The 19,739-nt window shown below is 47.7% G+C and overlaps 1 protein-coding gene across 4 annotated transcripts in view; it reads right to left on the reverse strand.

The window, feature by feature from the left end:
- Positions 1 to 13,665: 13,665 nt before the first annotated feature.
- The window catches only part of Tango6 (transport and golgi organization 6 homolog), a 166,055-nt gene continuing 159,981 nt past the window's right edge, over positions 13,666 to 19,739 (reverse strand). For all 4 annotated transcript variants that reach the window (XM_038313299.1, XM_038313297.1, XM_038313300.1 and 1 more), the window contains one exon: positions 13,666 to 14,331. In XM_038313299.1, coding sequence (XP_038169227.1) covers positions 14,155 to 14,331 — 177 coding nt within the window. In that variant the 3' untranslated portion in view covers positions 13,666 to 14,154. The remainder of the gene's footprint in view (positions 14,332 to 19,739) is intronic.

The following is a 19,739-nucleotide window of genomic DNA, read 5'->3' on the forward strand; positions in this document are numbered from 1 at the left end:
CAAGACTAGCCCGAGCCAGGTATAGTGGCGCACACCTTTAATCTCAGCATTCAGGAGGCAGAGGCAGGGAGAGCTTTGTGGATTTGAGGTCAGTCTGGTCTACACAGAGTTCCAAGATAGCTGGAGCTAGAGAGACCCTGTCTCAAAAATAAAAGACTACCCTGAGAGATATAGATACCAAATCTCCCATCTCCAAAAACATCAAGACAATCTAAAATAGCTCTCAGATAGTAGCAGTATGTTCTGTTTCCTCCAAAGGCCGTATAGGTCACAATACTACTTAGTACATAATTCGAAGTGGGGACTGTCTTGAGTACAGAAAGGCGGCTACTGCCTAACAAAGCTGTCTTTTTTTTGCAGCTCACCTCTCTTGTGGACACCATGCCTGGCTACTGCGTTTGTTTTCAATAAGAGCCCTCCGCTCTGCTGGTGGCCAGTTCTTTTCCTGTATCCTTGAAGGTCAGGGTTAGGTCATACCAGACTGACAACCCCAGACAACCTGGGGATTCTGTTTTGTTTTGTTTTTCCTCTGCCCTTAAATTAGCCCCTAAGAGAAAAGGCTTTCTGTAGCCATCTTTCCTTCCTGTCTTTTTTTCTAAACGAATGTGGAAAAATTTAGAAGGCAGTTGTCACCTATCGTCTCTTGGCTCCTAAATTTATGCTCACGAAGAGAATACAATTACTCCAGACTGTCCATGTGCGTTGTTAAACGGATACACAGAACACAGAGTTGCTGCTCGAACGATCGTTCCTCCGTTATTTTTGACTGTTTCTCTATTGTATGAATTAGGGACTGGAAAGACGGCTCAATGTTTAAATTCCCATATCAGTGCTGGGAACTGGACTTGAGTCCTCTGCAAGAGTAGCACGTATTCTTAACCACTAAGCCATCTCTCCAGCTCCTTTATTTTTTTCCTTTGTCATATTTTTATTTATTTATTGTGTATGTGGGTGTGGGTGTGCCATGGCCCATGGGGATCACAGGACAACTTGTGAGAGTCCTTAGGGTCTATAGCAGGTACCCTTTACCTGCTGAGCCATCTTGCCCACCCAAAAAGCTGCTGCTGTTGCTGCTGCTGCTGCTGCTGCTGCTGCTTCTTCTTCTTCTTCTTCTTCCTTCTTCTTCTTCTTCTTCTTCTTCTTGTTCTTCTTGATCTTCTTGTTCTTCTTGTTCTTTTTCTTCTTCTTGTTCTTCTTCTTTTTCTTCTTCTTTTTCTTCTTCCTCCTCTTCTTCTTCCTCCTCCCCCTCCTCTTTTTTTTTTTTTAATGAATATATCTCATTTTCTTTCTTTTTTCCCCCTTATTTATCTATTTATTTATTTTGAGACAGGGTTTCTCTATGTAACAGTCCTGGCTGTCCTGGAACTAGTTCTTGTAGACCAGGCTGGCCTCAAACTCACAGAGATCCACCTGCCTCTGCCTCCCAAGTGCTGGAATTAAAGGCGTGTGCCACCACCGCCTGGCAAAAGTTACTTTTAAATGGTTAGAATTCTGCAGTTTAAATCTATGCTGAGACCAGGTGGGTAAGAAAAGTTTCGAAACCTCAGTCTGCAATGAAAGTGACAAAGTCTGGGGGTGCAGATTTGAACTTGGTAGCAGCAGAAATACTGGGTGGTTGGCAATATGGAAATCTCCTCACTGTTCTGAAGGCAAGCAGGGCGTGGGGGTGGCAGTGTCTTCCCACCCAAGGGTCTTTCCCCTTTGGGGGTTATAAATCCACACGATGTGCAAGTCCCACCCACATGCACCTGGCTCACCAAGTGGACACACACAGTTCCCCAGACCCTAATGGAGCAGAACTGCTCGGGCAGCCAACCTCTCAGATGATTGGTTCATGTCACCCCAACTCCAAGTACAAGTGTTTTTTTGTTGGTGGTGGTTTTTGCTATATCAGGTAATTTTTGTTTGTGTTTTGTTTTGTTTTTGCCTTTTTGATTTTCAAGACAGGGTTTTTTCTTTGTAACAGATATGACTGTCCTGGAACTTGTTCTGTAACCAGGCTGGCCTCAAACCCACAGAGATCTACCTGCCTCTGCCTTCCGAATGCTCGGGTTAAAGGCGTGTGTGGGCCACTGTTGTGCTAGGGATTGAATCCAGGGCCCCACACATGCAGGGCAAGGGCTCTCCCACTGAACTGTATCTCCAGCTAATCAGTTATTACTCTTAAATGTGCTGGCACGTCTCTGCTGTCTGTCTTCTTTCTTGCTTAAGAGCAGTATTTATCACTGTCACAGGGGAGGTCCAAAATGGAACCATCCAAAAGTATTCAGAGAAGAGCTGCGGACAGTAGCAATTCCCATGGCTGTGTGGGGATGGACTCCTCAGAATTCAGACCTCCTGTGAGCACGCACCAATGCAGTGGTTCTCACTCCTGTCTGCTGTAAATTAGATTTTTAAAGCCTGTGGGGCTTTTTAAAAAAAAACACTAATGGCTGGAACCCATCCCAAATCAATTTTCTCAGTCACTGGGGTAGGCCCCAGGCTTGAATATTTTATATTTCCCAGGCGACTCTATTATGCATCCAGGGTTGAGTGAACATCCCAAGGGTTCTCCTTAGCTGAGATTTGCAAGGACATTTCTTGCATCAAGAAGCAGGTGTGAGCCAGGCACTCTGGGGGTGTGCTCTAGAGCTCAGAACAGTGCAGATCCCTTGTCCTCAGTACCACCTGCCCCAACACTGGCGTGTTTTTTACTTAACTGACCTCAACAAACAAACAAACAAACAAACAACAACAACAACAAAAACAAACTAACAATGAGGGACTAAAGCAATGGTTCTCAACCTGTGGGTAATGACCACCTTGGGGTCATGTATTAGATACCCTGCATATCAGATATTTACATTATGGTTCATAACAGTAGCAAAAATACAGTTATGAAGTAGCAATGAAATAAGTTTACGGTTGGAGGGGTCACCACAGCATGAGCAACTGTATTAAAGGGTCGCAGCATTAGGAAGGTTGAGAACCACTGGGCTAGAGAGGTGGCTCAGTGGTTAAGAGCACTGGCTGCTCTTCCATAGGCCCTGGGTTTAATTCCCAGCACACACACCTGTCTGTAACTCCAGCTCCGGGGGACTGCATAAGGCCAGTCCCCAGGCCTCCCTGTGTCCAGGCCTCCCTGTGCCCAGGCCTCTCCAATGCACCTAAAGCGGGAAGCCAACCACCTTTTGTTGGTGCGGTGATACTTCCTTACCTTTTCTCTCCTGGAAGTCTACGGAAAGCAGCCAGTTCTGTTCCAGGGGACCGTGACCCCGAGCCGCTCAACAGCCTCCGGGAATTTTCATCACATCACATTTTAGGAGGGCATCTGTATCTAAGGGAGTTCTCATCCAGAGGACTAGTGAAGGTCACCCTCAGAACGAGCAACAAAGGACAGTCCAATGGCGTTCATGGCCACAAGGAAATGGACACTCTGATGATTTCAGTCTTTGTTCCTATGACACTTCTGAACATGACTTTTAGTGGGGTGGGAGGGGAGGTCATTTCACCCCCAGGTCTATCAGTATCTGCACTAACTTTCTTCTCCCTTAAGTAGTAAACAACCTAGTTTTCAAGCTTACCCCTCCCCCCCCCCCAATTCTGCTACAGCCTCAGGCAGCCTATGCTGGCCTTGACTCATTCTGTGCCTGCGTGCAGACGACCGGAAATTCCTGACCCTCCTGCCTCTACCTCTCAGGAGCTGGGCTTTGAGGCCAGCATACTACCACATCTGTGGGCTCGCCTTCTTTCGATTCATATTGTGGGCTGCGGGTTCTGGAGTTTGAGAGTGGTGTGTGGTCCCGATGAAGGGCTGTGTATTGTGTACTGTGGGGGAAAGTTCTTGCTGGAGGCTCTGAAGAGCAGGCGGCTTTGTTCTCCAGCACCAGGTGGCTACCTGTGCGTGAGCAGGAGCAGGGCTGCACCTCAGAAGAGGCCCCACCCAGGCGCTGTTCTGAGCAGGTTTTCAGCTCTCAAGGATACACAGTGAAGATGAAGCATTACATCATTTAATAAACCATCTTAAAGGCCTAGAGGTTTTTTTCTAGGTCCCAGGTCCCAGTAGAGAGAAGCCGCCATGGCTCCCCAACCGCTCTGCAGACGGGCCTCCTCTTGAAGTCTCCTGGCATTCCGTGGCAGCCAGTTCAGCTGGTCTGCCTCTGGGAGAAGGGCTTTTCCAACTCATCGACCTTTGCCCCTCGGCTCTCTGCTTTTCGGTCTTCTGTGTGCAGATTTTGCCTCTTTAAAACTGGGTGTATAGTGATTGTCTGTAACCCCAGCACTCAGGAGGTGGAGGTAGGAGGCACAGTAGTTCAGGAATAGTCTTGGCTACACAGCAAGTTTAAGGCCAGCCTGAGCTACAAGAGACAGCAGCAACAAGGCCCAAAACAGCTAGTAACTAGACAGAAAAGGAGCTCACCTCTCCGGATCTTAGCCTTTCCTTCCCAGGCAGAGAGCTGTTCCCCCAGCGTCTCTCCTCTCTAATGTAAAAGCACCATGTGCAGCTCAGCAGTTCACACTGCAGCTCTTGCCCAAGAGCTCCCAGCACCCACATCAGGCAGCTTGCAACTGTCAGGAACTCCAGTTCCAGGGGCTTCTGATGCCCTCTTCTAATTCTACACAGGTTCCAGACATGCATGTGGCACACATACCATGCGTGCAGGCCAAACACGTACTCCTCTCCCTCCCTCCCTTTCTCTCTCCCTCTCCCACCTCTCTTCCCTCCCTGCCCCACCATACAAGTCATCCATCATTTTGAAATTAAGTCTGAGAACCAAGTGCTCCCTTACAAGAGATGAAGAGGCTAAACACCACCTTCACAAAGGAACTACAAGTTTGTTTCTTTGTTGAAACAGGGTCCCAGGCTGGCCTTGAAATCACAGAGATCCACCCACCTCTGCCTTAGGTCTCATGTGTGCTGGCTTACAGGCTTGCATCACCAGGTCTAGCACATTACACCTTCCTTGCTCGTATATTTTGTGGCTTGATCTCCAGGGGCTATCTTAGAACTCTACTGCCTAAGCAGGCCATAAAAAGTGCACAAAGCCACCAGTAGTGGCCAGGTGGTGGTGCACCATGCCTTTAATTCCATCACTTGGGAGGCAGAGGCCAATAGATCCTCTGAGTTCGAGGCCAGTTTTGGTCTATAGAGTGAGTTACAGGACACCCAGGGCTCCACAGAAAAACCCTAACTCCAAAAACCAAAGCCAAAACAAACAAACAAAAAAATGGGAGAAAGGGGCTGCTGAGAGCTTTAACAAGCCCCATTCTCTCACCGTTACTACAAGGTCAAATGTAGAGATGAACGGCACTGGCAAGTTCTGATATCTAAGGCTCGGTTCATAGGTAAGGCTATACTTAGTTTTGAGGCTGGGTCTCAGTATGCCCCCTGGCTGGCCTGGGACTTGCTATTTAGACCAGGCTTGGCTTGAACGCACAGATTACAGAGATCTGACTGCCCCTGTGCCATGTCCCCCTCATCCCTCCATGCAGACTAAGATGGCACTGTTTAAAGGGAACTGTGGGTGACATAGGCAATCCACTTCAATAAGCAGGGAACTTTTTTTTTTAAAACTCACTGACACTGAGAACAGAGTGGGACAGCTACAACCTGGTAGTTAACGTGCAGCGTTTGAAGCCAGACTGCCTGGTCCAAATACTGGTTTGCCCTACTTCTCACTATCGTGGAATCCAAACAAGCAATTATAACCTTGTATACCTCCATTTTCCCATCTGTACAGCAGAAGCAATTATACCTATTGCAGCAGGAATAGCGATACATACCGATAATTCAGCACGTAGAAGGCAGAGGCAGGAGCACCAGCAGTTAAAGGCCAGCTTCACCTACGGAGTGAGTTCAAGGCCATGCTGAACTACAAGAGACCCGTCTCAAACAAACTAAACCAAATAATGGACACTGCCTACCTCACAGGCCCAGTGTGAGTGACTAAGTGGGTTAGTGAGTATTATCTGCACAGAAGGGATGCGAAACGCTATAGTGTATCAGTGGTCGTCATGATCGCTACATACGGTGATGAAGAGCCACGGTTGCCACTGGGGTTACAGGCTGATGACACTGGGGAGTGTGTGTGATAGAGACTGTTGTGTTTGTGTGTACAGAGTGGTTAATACATGTTTGTGTATGTGTGCATGTGTGTCTAGTGTGTACCCATGTGTGTACATATGTATTGGGGGGGGCAGGGGTTGTTGTTGGGTGTCTTCCTTTATGGCTCTATGGCCAGCCCTTGGCTCCACAGAACTCACATGGACGGCATGTGGGTGTGTGGCCAACCTGTAAGGAAGAGATGAATCCTGGAGAAGACTGGCTGACTAGACCAGTCCAGCCAGTGAGTGCTGGGTTCAAGAGAGACCCTGCTTCAGTCTATAAGGTGGACCATCAAGGAAGGCACCTGATACCAGCCTCTGGTCTTCATGCCCACAGACACACATGTGCACCTGTACACATGCACACGTACACATGTAAAGAAGAACTAAAGGGATCATACAGCAGTTTGTCAGCAGTGGCTGGAGTAAGAGTAGAGGTAAGATCGTAGAAATTTCTGTTATATATACATTAAATTTATTTTTGAGACAAGGGTCTTACTATGTGGCTTTGACTGACCTGGGGTGGGTGCAATATGTAGACCAGGTTGATCTCAAATTCAGAGTGATCCATCTGCCTCAGTGGAGAGCTGGGATTAAAGGCATGTGCCACCATGCCTGGCTCTATTAAATTATAATTCAAACACCAATGCCATGTGAACATGCACACCGACAGAGGCAGTTAGGACATCTCCAGGTGGAGATTCCCTTTCTCAGAGGTAAACACAGGGGGGTGCCCTCTGTAGTTTAGTGGGGACTCAAGTGATGGCATAGCCACACAGCCACAGACCTCGCATGCTGGGGGCTGGCTTAGTTTCTTTCCTATTGCTATAAACAAAACAGAAGAAAACAAAAAAAAAACATTGCTGGGCAGTGATGGCACACACCTTTAATTCCAGCACTCAGGAGACAGAGGCAGGCAGATCTGTGTAAGTTCGAAGCCAGCCTGATCTACAGAGTGAGTTCCAGGACAGCTAGGGCTACAAAGAGAAACCCTGTCCTGGAAAAAAAAAACAACCCAACTAGCCGGGGCGGTGGTGGCGCACGCCTTTAATCCCAGCACTCGGGAGGCAGAGGCAGGCGGATCTCTGTGAGTTCGAGACCAGCCTGGTCTACAAGAGCTAGTTCCAGGACAGGCTCCAAAGCTACAGAGAAACCCTGTCTCGAAAAAAAAAACAAAACAAAACAAAACAAAAAAAAAAAGAGTATGCATACAAGAACAACTGATAAAATAAAAGAGGTCAGGAATTTGAAGGAGAATGAGGAGAGATATATTGGAGGATTTGGAGAGAGAGAAAAGGAAGGCTCCAAAGCCACAGAGAAACCCTGTCTCGAAAAACAAAAAAAAAAAAAAAAAAACAAAAAAAACAACCCAACTAAACAAACATGCCCCCCAAACCTTCATGACCAAGGCAATTTATAAAAAAAAAAAAAAAAAAAAAAAAAACCCAACTGTTTCCTTGGGTTTATGGCTCCAGCAGTGAGAGTCCAGGACGGCAGAGTGAAGGCATGGTGGCCGGGACAGCTGAGGGCTCCACCCTGAACCACAGGCAGGAGGTGCAGTGAGCGCATTGGAGAAGGAAGGGGGCTGTTCTGTTCCATTTTTTTAATTTTATGTGTATGTTTTGCATGCAATGTATGTATGTGCACATGTGTATCTGGTACCTGGGGGGTCCAGAAGAGGGTGTCAGATCGTCTAGAACTGGAGTTACAGATGGTTATGGGTGCTAGGAATCAAACCCAGGTTCTCTGGAAGAGCAGCCAGTGCTCATAACTTCTGAGCCGTCTCTCCAATCCCAAGTAGGTGGCTTTTGAAACCTCAAAGCCTACCCCAAGTAACACACCTCCTCCAACAAGTCCACACCTACTAGTCCTTCCTAAACAGTTCCATCTGGGGATCAAGTATTCAATCATAGAGCCTATGAGGGCCATTCTCATTTAAAACACCATAGGGCCATAGGGTGTATAGCACTCACGTTTGCAATTCAAATTCATGAAATCATGGTCTTGGTCTCTGCCTCTGTCCCTGTGCATATGTGCATATTGGGGATTGAACCCAGGCCTCACGCATGCCAGGCCAGCCCTCTACCACTGAGCTATATTCCCAGTGTGAAAGGCTTTTGCTTCTACGCCCAGTTTGGAGAAACAACTCCAGCAGTATTCATCAGTGCCCATGGTATTTCGGTATTTCATGGGGGGTCTTCAAAGGTGAGCAGCACCTTGACCGGGACTCACAAGGCCTGGAGCTAAATTCCTCCCCAGAGGGCAAGACAATAGCTTCTCTCCTATTTTCCAATCTAGCTGTCCAAACGGAAAGAAACAAAGCAACTGATCTTTGAAGATCACAGAGGATCACCTGGGGAAGGGGCAGAAAGGGAGCTTTGGGGAGCACTTTGAGTGACTAGGAAGAGCTGTGGGAGGGACAAACACTAAGTGAGCAGAGGCCCTCCCAGGCAGATGAGAGGGTCTGGCTTCCCTTCCCAGTGTTTGCTTCAGCACAGCCTGCGCTGGCCGGCAGGGAAGAGGCTGCAGCACAGACAGCAGCCAGACTTATTCCCAGCCCCCAAGCCAAGCGGACACTGAGCTCAGAGCAGTCAGAGGTGCAGCTCACCGCAGTGAGGCTGCGCGTGTGACTGCAGCACAAGCGAGCCTGCAGCAGGACACAGCCAGGCCCTCTAGGTCATCAGCACTGCTGGGGCTCAGGGAAGGCAGCCACACAGTCATGGAAAGGTGGCCAGCTCTCAACATCCATTCAGCACTCCGCTGCCATTTCCACTCGGATGTCATAGAAACCGGGCTGTGGGAAACTACAGAAGGCTTTCTCTGGTCTTAACAGGTCAGACAAATGGACCACCCCCCAGCTATTACCACAAACGAATCAGTTTTCCCATGCCATGGCCACCCTTCCAAACCCCTGGTGGGAGCCACAGGCAGATGGCTGTGGCACTTCCTTCAGGTGTCCTCTGAGATAAAGGGACAGGCCAGGGCTTGTGGGTGGATCCCAGGCAGATGCACACACTTGCTGTCCTTTCTGTTTTTGTAGGAGCAACAGAAGCCAAACTGGGGGGAGGGGAGTAGAGAGGAATCAGCCTGCTGCTTTCTTGTGATTGAGCAGAAAATAGAAAAAGGGCTGTGTGGTTATATTTATTCCCAGTTTTACAACACATACCACATTAGCTTTGCAGCACTATCCAGAAACAAGCTGAAGGAAGTGGCTTCAGGGAGACATTGGTCTGTGGCTGCACCCTTTGTTCAGCGAACCTCTCTGCTCCCTTTCCGTCCCCCTTACTCTGTCTATGCCACCATGGATTCCAGCTCCTCCTCAGCCTCACAGCTCTGGGGGGAGAGGGGCCGGCGGCTTTGTACTCTCTGTCCCCCTTCCCGGAGATTTTCTTCCCATGTCTTTGGGGACACCTGTTCACCGCCATGGTTTTCAGAGCTACCAACTTCACCAGGTCATAGTACCTCAACTCAGAGCTTTCACCCGACACTCGCTGTCCTCACTTCTGACTTTACAAATAATTTTATTACATTAATTCTTCTATCATGGGTTTCCTGGGATTCGAATTCATACTGTCAGGCTTGGCAGCCAAAAGCCTACACATGTTGGTTTTAGTTCAAGACTCTCCCTCTCCTCAGTCTCCCCTCTCTCTCCCTCTCTCTTTCCCTCTCTCTCTCCCTCTCCCCCCCCCCTCTCTCTCTCTCTGAGACAGGGTTTCTCTGTGCAGCCCTGGCTGTCCTGCACTCACTCTGTAGACCAGGTTGGCCTTGAGTGTCCAAAAATCTGCCTGCCTCTGCCTCCCGAGTGATGGGAGTAAAGGCGTGTGCCACATTAAAGGTGACCACCATAGAGTCTCTTTATGTAGCTCTGGCTGTCCTCGAACTTACTACAGCAGAAGCTCCCTAAGGATAGTTTGTCTCTTTTGCTATGAGCTGTGCTCTCCGTGCTTTGGTGGGAGCACATGGAAGCGCTCAACAAACTGTCCTTACTGTCTGTGATTTTGATTTGCTTCCCTACTTTCCAGTCTCTGTTACCTTGACTTTTACCCTTGAGTAGGGACAGAGCCATAGGAGGGTAAAGGGGTGCAGAGGAGGAGTACATCAAGAAACAGGGGAAACGCTGTGTGCAGAGAAGATAAAGAGCAAAGGGGAGGACTTGCAGAAGGGCCGGCTTGTACCAAAGAGGAAGAGAAACACCACAGCATAGGGTCCAAATGAACAGAAAGTGATCTCAGGGCAGAAGCTGGGGCTCCATGCAGCCGATGCCTGGGCCCTGCATGTCTCTCTACAGTGTTACTGGCTGGCAACTTGAGACCAGGAAGGAGAAGAGAGGGAGGAGAGGGACACCGGGCTCAAGTGAGGAGAGCAGCAGTGATTGATAGACAGGGAAGTAAGGGACTCAGAGGAGCAGCAGTGATAGACAGACAGGGAAGTAAGGGACTCAGAGGAGCAGCAGGACAGACAGGGAAGTAAGGGACTCAGAGGAGCAGCAGGACAGACAGACAGGGAAGTAAGGGACTCAGAGGAGCAGCAGGACAGACAGACAGGGAAGTAAGGGACTCAGAGGAGCAGCAGGACAGACAGACAGAGGGGGACAGAGCTCGGCTTCTCAGGATCCATCATGCAGAAAAGCATTACCTTTCCTGCCATATGGCTCGGGTCTTTGGGGTGATTTATTTGCAGTGCTGGGGGCTGAGCGTAGGGCCTGGTGTAGGTGACAGCACTGCTGCCCACCGCTGCGGCATGCCCCGGCTCTTTTCATGTTCTTATCTAGGGACAGGCTCTTACAGAGTTTGGGTGAATTCACTGCGGCACAGGCAGGCCTTTAGCTGGGATTACAGGTCTGTGCCACCAGGCCCAGCTGGAATTCTGGACCTTTTAAAATTTAAGTCTGTGCTTTTTCTACCCCATTGTTCTCTTTCCCTAGAGCTTTTCATTCACATATACAATATGCACGTGGATAAATTTGTAATAACTATTATAACTGAGACAGGGTCTTCTATAGCCCAGGCGAGGCTCGAACTTGCTATGTAGCTGAGGATGACTTTGAATTTACGATCCTTTTGCCTTTATCTCCAAAGTGCTGGGATTACAGGTCTACACCATAGTGTGTGATTCTCAAGGTCCTGGGGATCAAATCCAGTGCTTTGTGTATATCAGGCAAGCATTCTACCAACTGAGCTACATCTTCAGCCCCTATGAGTTTATTTTTTTATAGTGTGATCCAAGCTGATTTAGAATTCACTGTGTAACCTAAATCTGACTTTGAACTCACTGAAACCTTCTGCCTTAGCCTCCTGAGTGCTGTGGCTATAAGAATTAACTACCCATGCATGGCTTAGAAGAGTTATTTGATATTTTTTAATAATTTTGTCATGTTTAGAAGGGTTACATTAAATTATCTTCTCTTTGAATTTGAAGTCAGGAAGAAAACAATTACTCTTAAATTAAGCATACCAAAATCAACAAAGTCAAATATTTTGAGTCTCTTGATAAATAGTTCAAATATAAGTCAATTTACACATGGAGCTAAACAGGCTAAGAGACTCTGAGGGGCACATGGATTCAGATGGAGAAGGTCCTCAAGTCAGCGCTACCATGGACAGTTACGTGAACTGCCTGACATAGTCAACCTGTAGGTCAGAGCAGACTGTCTCCTTTTAAATTATATACGTGGTGTGTTTGTGTGTGTGTGTGTACACATACGTGTATGTATATGTAAATAATTTAAAAAATGATTTGTGTGTGTATGTGTGCATGTGAGTGCTGGTACCCTCAGAGGCCAGAGGTGTCATCCCCTGGAGCTGGAGTCATAGGCCAAGGTGAGCTGCCTGATGTGGGTGCTGGGAATGCTGTTCTCTGCAAGAACAGCACGCATTCTTAACTGCTGAGCCATCTCTCCATCCCTAAGCTGTATGTACTCTAAACACTAATTGAGGCCAGTCTAGTCTACAGAACGAGTTCTAGGACAGCCAGGGCCACACAGAGAAACCCTGTCTAGAAAAACAAAAAAAAACACACAAAAACCAAAAGAAAACAAACAAACAAAAAATAGAAAGGAAGGAAGGAAGAAGAAAGAGGATTTTCAGGTTTGTCCAGGTGATCAAAGAAAATCCTTGTCTTAAAAACACCAACCCTGATTTTATAGACATTCTTTATCTAAAAAATACAAACTAATGCTATTACTCTAGCTGAATAGAAATATTCCCTCAAAGCATTCATGGGCCTCTGTTCTGATTTTTTCCCCCAAGACAGCCTCACTGTGTAGCCCTGACTGGCCTGGAATTGGCTCCTGAGTGCTGGGGTCAAGGGTGTGCACCACCACTGCCCCTTGGCTTGCTACACTTACTGTGGTTTGTAACTGTGAGCTGCCCCTTTCTGGGGAAGCCTATGAGAAAGGCTAAGCCGAGGCCCTGCTGTGTAACCTGGCTTGTTGCTAACAGGCAGGAGCACGTGTGTGTCAGCACATCATCAGAGTTGGGTTCTGCTTCCTTTAGAGCAGAAAGTGGGGAGAAAGTCTTGTGACAAAGTTCCATGCTTAGCCCTGTGATGCTGAGGACCAGGAAACTCCCAATTAGATGTGTCAAGGTGTGGGCAACAGAGTGGGCTTATCTGAGGCAGCCAGCCAGTTTCTTTTCATGTGTGTATGTTCATGTTGGTGAGGTACATGTATACTGTGTATGTGTGTGGACCAGATGACAAGCTTGGGTGCTGTTTCTCAGAAGGCACTGCTTGGCTTTTTTCATGACAGGGTTTCTTTGTGTGCCCCTGGCTTTCCTGGAACTTGTAGACCAGGTGGACCTCGAACTTAGAGAGATCCACCTGCCCCACCTGCCTCCCTGCCTCTTGAGTACTTGGCTCTTTTTTTTGGGGGGGAGGGTCTCTCCTTGGCTTAGAGCTCACACAGCAGGTTATGCTGGCTGGCCAGTGAGCCTCATTGATGTGCCTGTCTCTCCTCCCAGAGCTGGATTATAGGCATGTGCTGCCACAAGCAGCCTTTTCACTTGGATGCTGGGGGACTGAGCTGAGGTCTAACGCCTGCATAGCAAATACTTTAGGGACTGAGGTATCTCCCCAGTCTTCAATCTCTTTTCTTTCTTTCCTTCCTTCCTTCCTTCCTTCCTCCCCCCCCCTATTCTTTCTGTGCAATGAAAACACCAGAATATATAAATAAATGAATCAGCAACCACAGTGTTATATCTGAAATTGTTTCAATGAGCTGGTGGCAGGCCACCCATATGTAACACATTTTCTGTCTGCCTTTTCTGAGAAAGTCTATTCCATTGTCTCAGTTTTCACCCTGCAAATGAGCAGAGGAGCCAGGCAGTTGGTGCCTGCCTTTAATCACTTAGGAGGCACTTAGGAGGCAGAGGCAGGTGGATCTCTGAGTTCAAGGCTAACTTGGTCTACAGCGAGTTCTAGGACAGCCAGAGCTACACAGGAAAACCTTGTCTCGAAAAACAAAACAAAACAAAACAAAAAAGGAGCAGAGGGAGCAAAAGAAAATGGCCCCAGAGGACAAACAGTGCTTACTCTTTTCTTTCTGCGAGCGTCAATCAGCTCAACGACCAGAGTCAGCCTGGCTGATTATTCCAACAAGGTAATTTTATTCCTTTTCGTATGTTTAAGTAATGTTTCCTTCCCCTTACCACAGCTGCATACCCACATGACTCTCTAACAGCCAAACTGCCTGCTCCTCATTATCACAGGCAGAATCATCTCACCATGAAAGAATATCAAGATAGGACCTGTGCAGGCAGCCTCTCCAGCTGCAAGAAAATGGTCCATAGTCACATACGCATCTCCTCTAAATAGCACAGGACAATGAAAATGTGCAGATTAGATGGAATTCATCCTTTCCCTTCTAACTGCACATGCTCTGGGCCAGATGCAGGAGCCTAAATGGATGCTCTAGAAAGGTAGCCCTGAACACCAAGTGCCCAGCACCATAGAGCTACCTTAAAGCCTGCCATATTTCCAGCACCAAGGCGGTGGAGCCATCTGCTGGGAGGTGTGTGGCCACTGCTTTGGCTGCTTGGTCCCTCCCAGTCTTCCAAGTCCTAGGAACCAGGACTATGGCAGGACCACGATCTTCTTCTCCAGCTTCTGGGGAGGGAACAGGAAGTTCCTCATGATCTCATCCAGCTCTTCCAGGGCAAGTCGGGCATGTAGCTTGGCCACATCGTCGGGTTCCAGACGCACCACATGCTTGAGCAGGTGATAGAGATCCTTGAGGACATCGCTCAGCACCTGGATAGAGAGACAGGTCATAAGTGCCTCTGCTGGGAAGCAATCTCAGGCGTCCTTGTGAAGATAATGCAGGGACCTTCCAATCTGGAGAAGGGAGAGCTGGCTGTGGCCCTTGTCCCACAGAAGGTTCCTTTGTGTCCCCTACCCGCGACACTTCACTGTGGACTTTAGGCTGCTCCTCATGATTTCCAGGCCCTGGTATGGCGCCTGGATCCTCCAGTCAAAGGCTCACAGAGGCCTCAGGACAAAGACAGTAAGACTGCCTGGGTACAGATGCTTCTAGAGCAGCTGGCTGCCCACATTTTTCTCAGGCCCTATCAAGCACACATGTAAGTCAGTTCAGTTCTTTCCTTCGACCATGTGGATCCTGAGGGCAGAACTGAAGTCAGAAGGCTTGGTAGCAAGCACCTTTACCCACTCAACTATCTCATGGTCCCCTTGGTGGAAAGCGTTTTTGCCCACTGAACCATCTCCTGGTTTTGTTTTTCTGAGACAGACTGGCCTTAAACTTAAGATTCCTGTGCCTCATTCTTTTGAAGGTTACAGGTATGTTTGGATCTAGTTTTTTTAAAAAAAATATTTTATTTTATTTTTGGTTTTTCGAGACAGAGTTTCTCTGACCTGGAACTCGCTCTGTAGATCAGGCTAGCTTCAAACTCACAGAAATTCACCTGCCTCTGCTTCCTGAGTGCTGGGATTAAACACGTGTGCCAACACCACCTGGAATAGTTTAAAAATTTTTTAAGGCTGGGCAGCATGTTACAAAAAAAAGTCTTTAATCCTGGCACTGAGCAGACAGAAGCTAGCAGATCTCTGTGGGTTTGAGGTGCTGTATCATGTGTCTTGGGATTGCTATGGGAAATTAGGATTCTTCCACCTTGTGAGGTTCTTGGTCAGAATGGGCACTGGGGAAGAATGGGGCAAGGCAGAGAACAGGGTCACCCTAAAAAGCCCCGGCTCGCCCTTCCCACACCCGGCCTCCCTCTGGCTGCCTGAGCTCTGGTTCTAGATCTTTCTTCCTAAGCAGAGCTTCTTCCCTGATCCACACCTTTGCACATGCTGTTCCTTTATGCTGGGAGGCTACTCCACATCCTCTTTATCCTACACACGCCCACAAGATACCACGTCCAAGAGCTTTGCTCTGGAATGCCCACCAAGCTAAGTCTAACTCTCCTTGAATTCTGTCTGTAGTCCCTATCACAATTATCATTTATTTGTTGTGATGTTGTTTTTTTCATTTATGTTGGGGATTGGTGTTATATAATTAAAAATATTTTCCTTATTAGATCGCAAATACTACTAATGCCCAGGCCACGTCTTGCCTTCTTCCTCTAGTGTGGCCCAGTACTTCATAAAATGATTGGCATCTGGCAGATGATGGAACACATTCATGGGTAATGAAAGCACACATGCCACTCCTGACCAGCTTCTTAATTCTAAGAACATCTATCCAAACAGTGCCACACAGCCAGTCTAGTCCCCCAAGGCCTGTGCTGCCTGCTGTAATGACCTATTATTGAAATAATTTTTATTGGCTCTATATCTCGTAAATGACAGCCAGTGCGACAATGGAGCAGGATCACGAGCAGAGGAGATGCACGCTGCATCTCACAAGTGCATTTCTGCCTGTGGTCACTATGGCCCAGGAAGACAACCCTCTGACACAGACTATGGTGAAGGGAGATGAGCAACCCTGGAAGCCAGAAGCAGGCCACGGTGTCTATCACTCTTACAACTGAACAAAGGAAGGTGCTGACAGCCTGGAGGGTTCCAGCTTTCCATTCTAACTAGGACCTGTTCCCACCACACAAAGAAGGTAAAGGCTTTCTAAGAAAGACAGATGGTCAGGAAACCCTACCTAACATCCTTTCTTACTCATTCATGTTTCTGTTTTAGCCAAACATTTACACTAAAATCAGTGACATAGAAGGAAGCATAACAATCTATCATCCTTGCTCCTTCCGGTCAGCCTGAAGGAGGGACACAGTGCTGAGAGCAGGGGCAGGAATCAAAAAGGGAAGTGGCTGTGCTCACTTGTGCAGTTCCCTCCCTTTCTCAATGGATGTGCAAGCTGTGGGCTACACCGTGTGTAATCTGGGTGATTCTGCACATGAGGTAAACACTCTTCTATTTGCATTTAAGATTGACATTGCACAGGGTAAAGATGAGCTATGAAAAGCATGCAATTATTTCACACTTCAGTTTTTCTCTTTAGAGCAACCTCAGTGGCAATCAGTAAACACCAGGACAAGACAAGTAAGATTCTGGAAGAGAAAGGGGAAAACTGTATTTTACTATTATTAATGGTACTTCTGTCCTCTTTTAAAAAATGTTTTAAAATATGTATTTATTTGGGGCTGGAGAGATGGCTCAGCAGTTAAGAGCGCTGGCTGCTCTTCCAGAGTTCTTGAGTTCAATTCCCAGCACCCACATGGTGACTCACAACCATCTACATTGAGATTTGATGCTCTCTTCTGTCATTCAGGTATACATGCAAATAGAACACTCGTATACATTAAATAAATATATCAGATTTTTAAAGATGTATTTATTTTATGTGTATGAGTGCTTTGCTTGCATGGATGTCTGTGTATCATGTGCAATCTGGAACTGGAGTTATAGACAGTTGTGAGCTGCTGTGTAGGTGCTAGGAATTGAACCCAGGTCCTTGCAAGGACAGTAAGCATGCAACTGCGGAGCCATCTCTCTACCCTTACCCCTTCTTTACCTGGGGTCTTGTATTTTGACTTTGCACGGGGATGCAGATTTTATTTTTTATTTTGTTTTATTTATTTTTTTTGGTTTTTTCGAGACAGGGTTTCTCTGTAGTTTCTAGAGCCTGTCCTGGAACTAGCTCTTGTAGACCAGGCTGGCCTCGAACTCAGAGATCCGCCTGCCTCTGCCTCCCGAGTGCTGGGATTAAAGACATGCACCACCACGGCCCGGCAGGGGATGCAGGTTTTAAATAGTCAGTCCTGCCACATCTGTTCCTTTCTAAGTGTTGCTCCATGAGCCCTGTGAGCCGAGCTCAGCAGGTGCTGTGAGGCATGTCCTGGATTTTCTCAAGGAGCATATGACACACGGGAATATGGCAGGCACAGTCCTAACCAGGCACTATTCACACTCTCCTGTCTCTGCAAGGCTCTGCTTCACGGTCATTCGTTCAGTCATCGTTATGAAGGGCCTGCACGGCACCCAGGCAGTATACCGGTTCTAATGTAATGACTAATCCACGAACCCGTTCCTCTGGCAGCCAAATCCCATGGGGGAGGCAGGCACACATGGCACAGTGAGGTCTCTGCGTAGTAAACAGTGAGCTTGATTATCGGGATCAAAGGAAGTCATCTGCCTTTGCAGGTGGGTGGGAGAGGAGGAACAGCACCCTGCTGCTGAAGGGGGCTTCACTGTGACACTTACTGGGGAACCAAGGAATGGCTTTGGGGTGCATGAGTAAGTCCCCTTACCATCTGGCCATATGAAATAAAGTAGTTTCTAAGCAAAAATAGTTTAAAAATTATATTCATATTTATTATAAAAGTTCTATTTATTTAATTATTTGGTATGTATAAATGTATGTGACTGTACATGTGCCTTGACTAACACATGTGTGAGGGTGGGAGTCACTTCTCTCCTTATACTATGTAGGTAGGGATTGAACTTGGGTCATCAGGCTTGGCAGCAAGCACCTTTACCCACTGAGCCATCTTGCTGTCCCTGGCCTCCAGCTCTCTCTGTAGTCAAGGATGATTCTGAACTCTTCTGCTGCTTTCTCCCAGAGGTTGAGAGTACAGGCATGTGCACCCTTGTCTCTTTTCAGCTGTACAGGGATTGGACCCAGAGCTGGGCAAACGCTCTGCCATCTGAGCTACACCCCAAGCCCTCAGAGATTTCTTTCTCCTACAGCCACCTACCATTCAAAGAAGACAGCTTTACCTCTTTAAAAGGGGAAGTTCTGAGGCACTGTGCTTTCCTGGGGTGTGGGTAGGAATTTCCCCAACACTGCTATGTCCTTAGATACCAGAACTGCTTGTGCAAACACACTGTATCCTTGCAGAGGCTGAGCTCCTGCTATCGGGCGCCCAGCTTTTTTAGGGAAGTGAGTGTTAGGCAAAGCCTCCTTCTTAATTAATGGGTCCACCTTAGCAACCCACCCTTGTGCAGCTTCTCTCCAATCCCACACATCACAGGACTTCCTCTGGACTCCCCAAGGATCAAAGCTTCCTGCCAGCCAAGGATTGTCACCAAATCCTAAAGGATCAGGGGCTGAATGCAAGGAGAGTTCAAAGGTAAAGTTATTCACGGGAGCCTGTGAGGTGCAGGGTGCGAGCGATCCTGTGGAGGATCCCTCTCATTAAGACCTCCACACACCTGCCACCTACACGTGTACGCGCGCACACACCCCAGTCAAGCCCCAAAGCTCCATGGAGAGGAAGCGGGGCAGAGGTGCGTGCCCCTCAGGAAGGTACTTCCTGTCACTCAGGAGAGGAAGGGGGGCAGAGGTGCATGCCCCTCAGGAAGGTACTTCCTGTCACTCAGGAGGGCCTGAGCAGCAGGCGGCTGGCAGCAGCATTTTACTTTTAGAGAAGCTATCTGTGGCTTGGGGGAGTTTATTTTTTGGTGTTGGAGATTTCACCCAGGCATTGTGCCTAATGCTAAACATGTCCTCTACCAACGAGCTGCACATATCCCCAGCCCAGCCCTAGGTCAGGGATAGCTTAAAGAAGCACTCAGAGTCCTTGTGTGAAAACTATTGGAAGGGGCTGGAGTTCGGGTGCCTCACCACAAGACAGTGGGGACTGAACCACACAGCCATTTCCTACCCCTCCCGTAGACCACCTTCAGAGTTTCAGTGACAGGGGTTAGTGTGGCTGAGAAGCAAGCTCACTGAAAAGAACAGCGTGAGCAGACTGCCTTGGGCACGCAGGTGCACTGTCAATAGAAAAAGCAGAAAACAGCCAGGGACTCCTTTCGGAAGCTCAGGACAGTCCTGCAAAGCTGTGTCTTCGAGTTCAGATCCAAAGGAGAAATAAATGGCAGGTATTCTTTTTATATCTGAAGTATGTTTATTTGGTTATAAAAGCCACATGACCACAATTCAGAGTATTTGGAAACTACAGGAAAAAAGCCATCTCTAGCCAAACTACCTTTCTAATACAAGATACATTAGTAAGGGTGCTCAGTAGGGCAGACAGACAGACAAACATGCATGTGTGCACATACACATACACATTTTTGTTTGTTTTGTTTTTTGAGACAGGGTCTCACTATGCAGCCCTGGTAGCATAGAATTTGCTATTTAGTTCGGGCTGGTCTTGAACTCTTTGAGATGTGCTTGCCTCTACCTCCCCAGTGTTGGGATTAAAGGTGTGTGCCAGCAAAATTTATACATACACACACAATCTGTAAAT

The sequence above is a fragment of the Arvicola amphibius genome, chromosome 15 (assembly GCF_903992535.2).
Source record: "Arvicola amphibius chromosome 15, mArvAmp1.2, whole genome shotgun sequence".
In the NCBI taxonomy this organism is placed as follows: Eukaryota; Metazoa; Chordata; class Mammalia; order Rodentia; family Cricetidae; genus Arvicola; species Arvicola amphibius.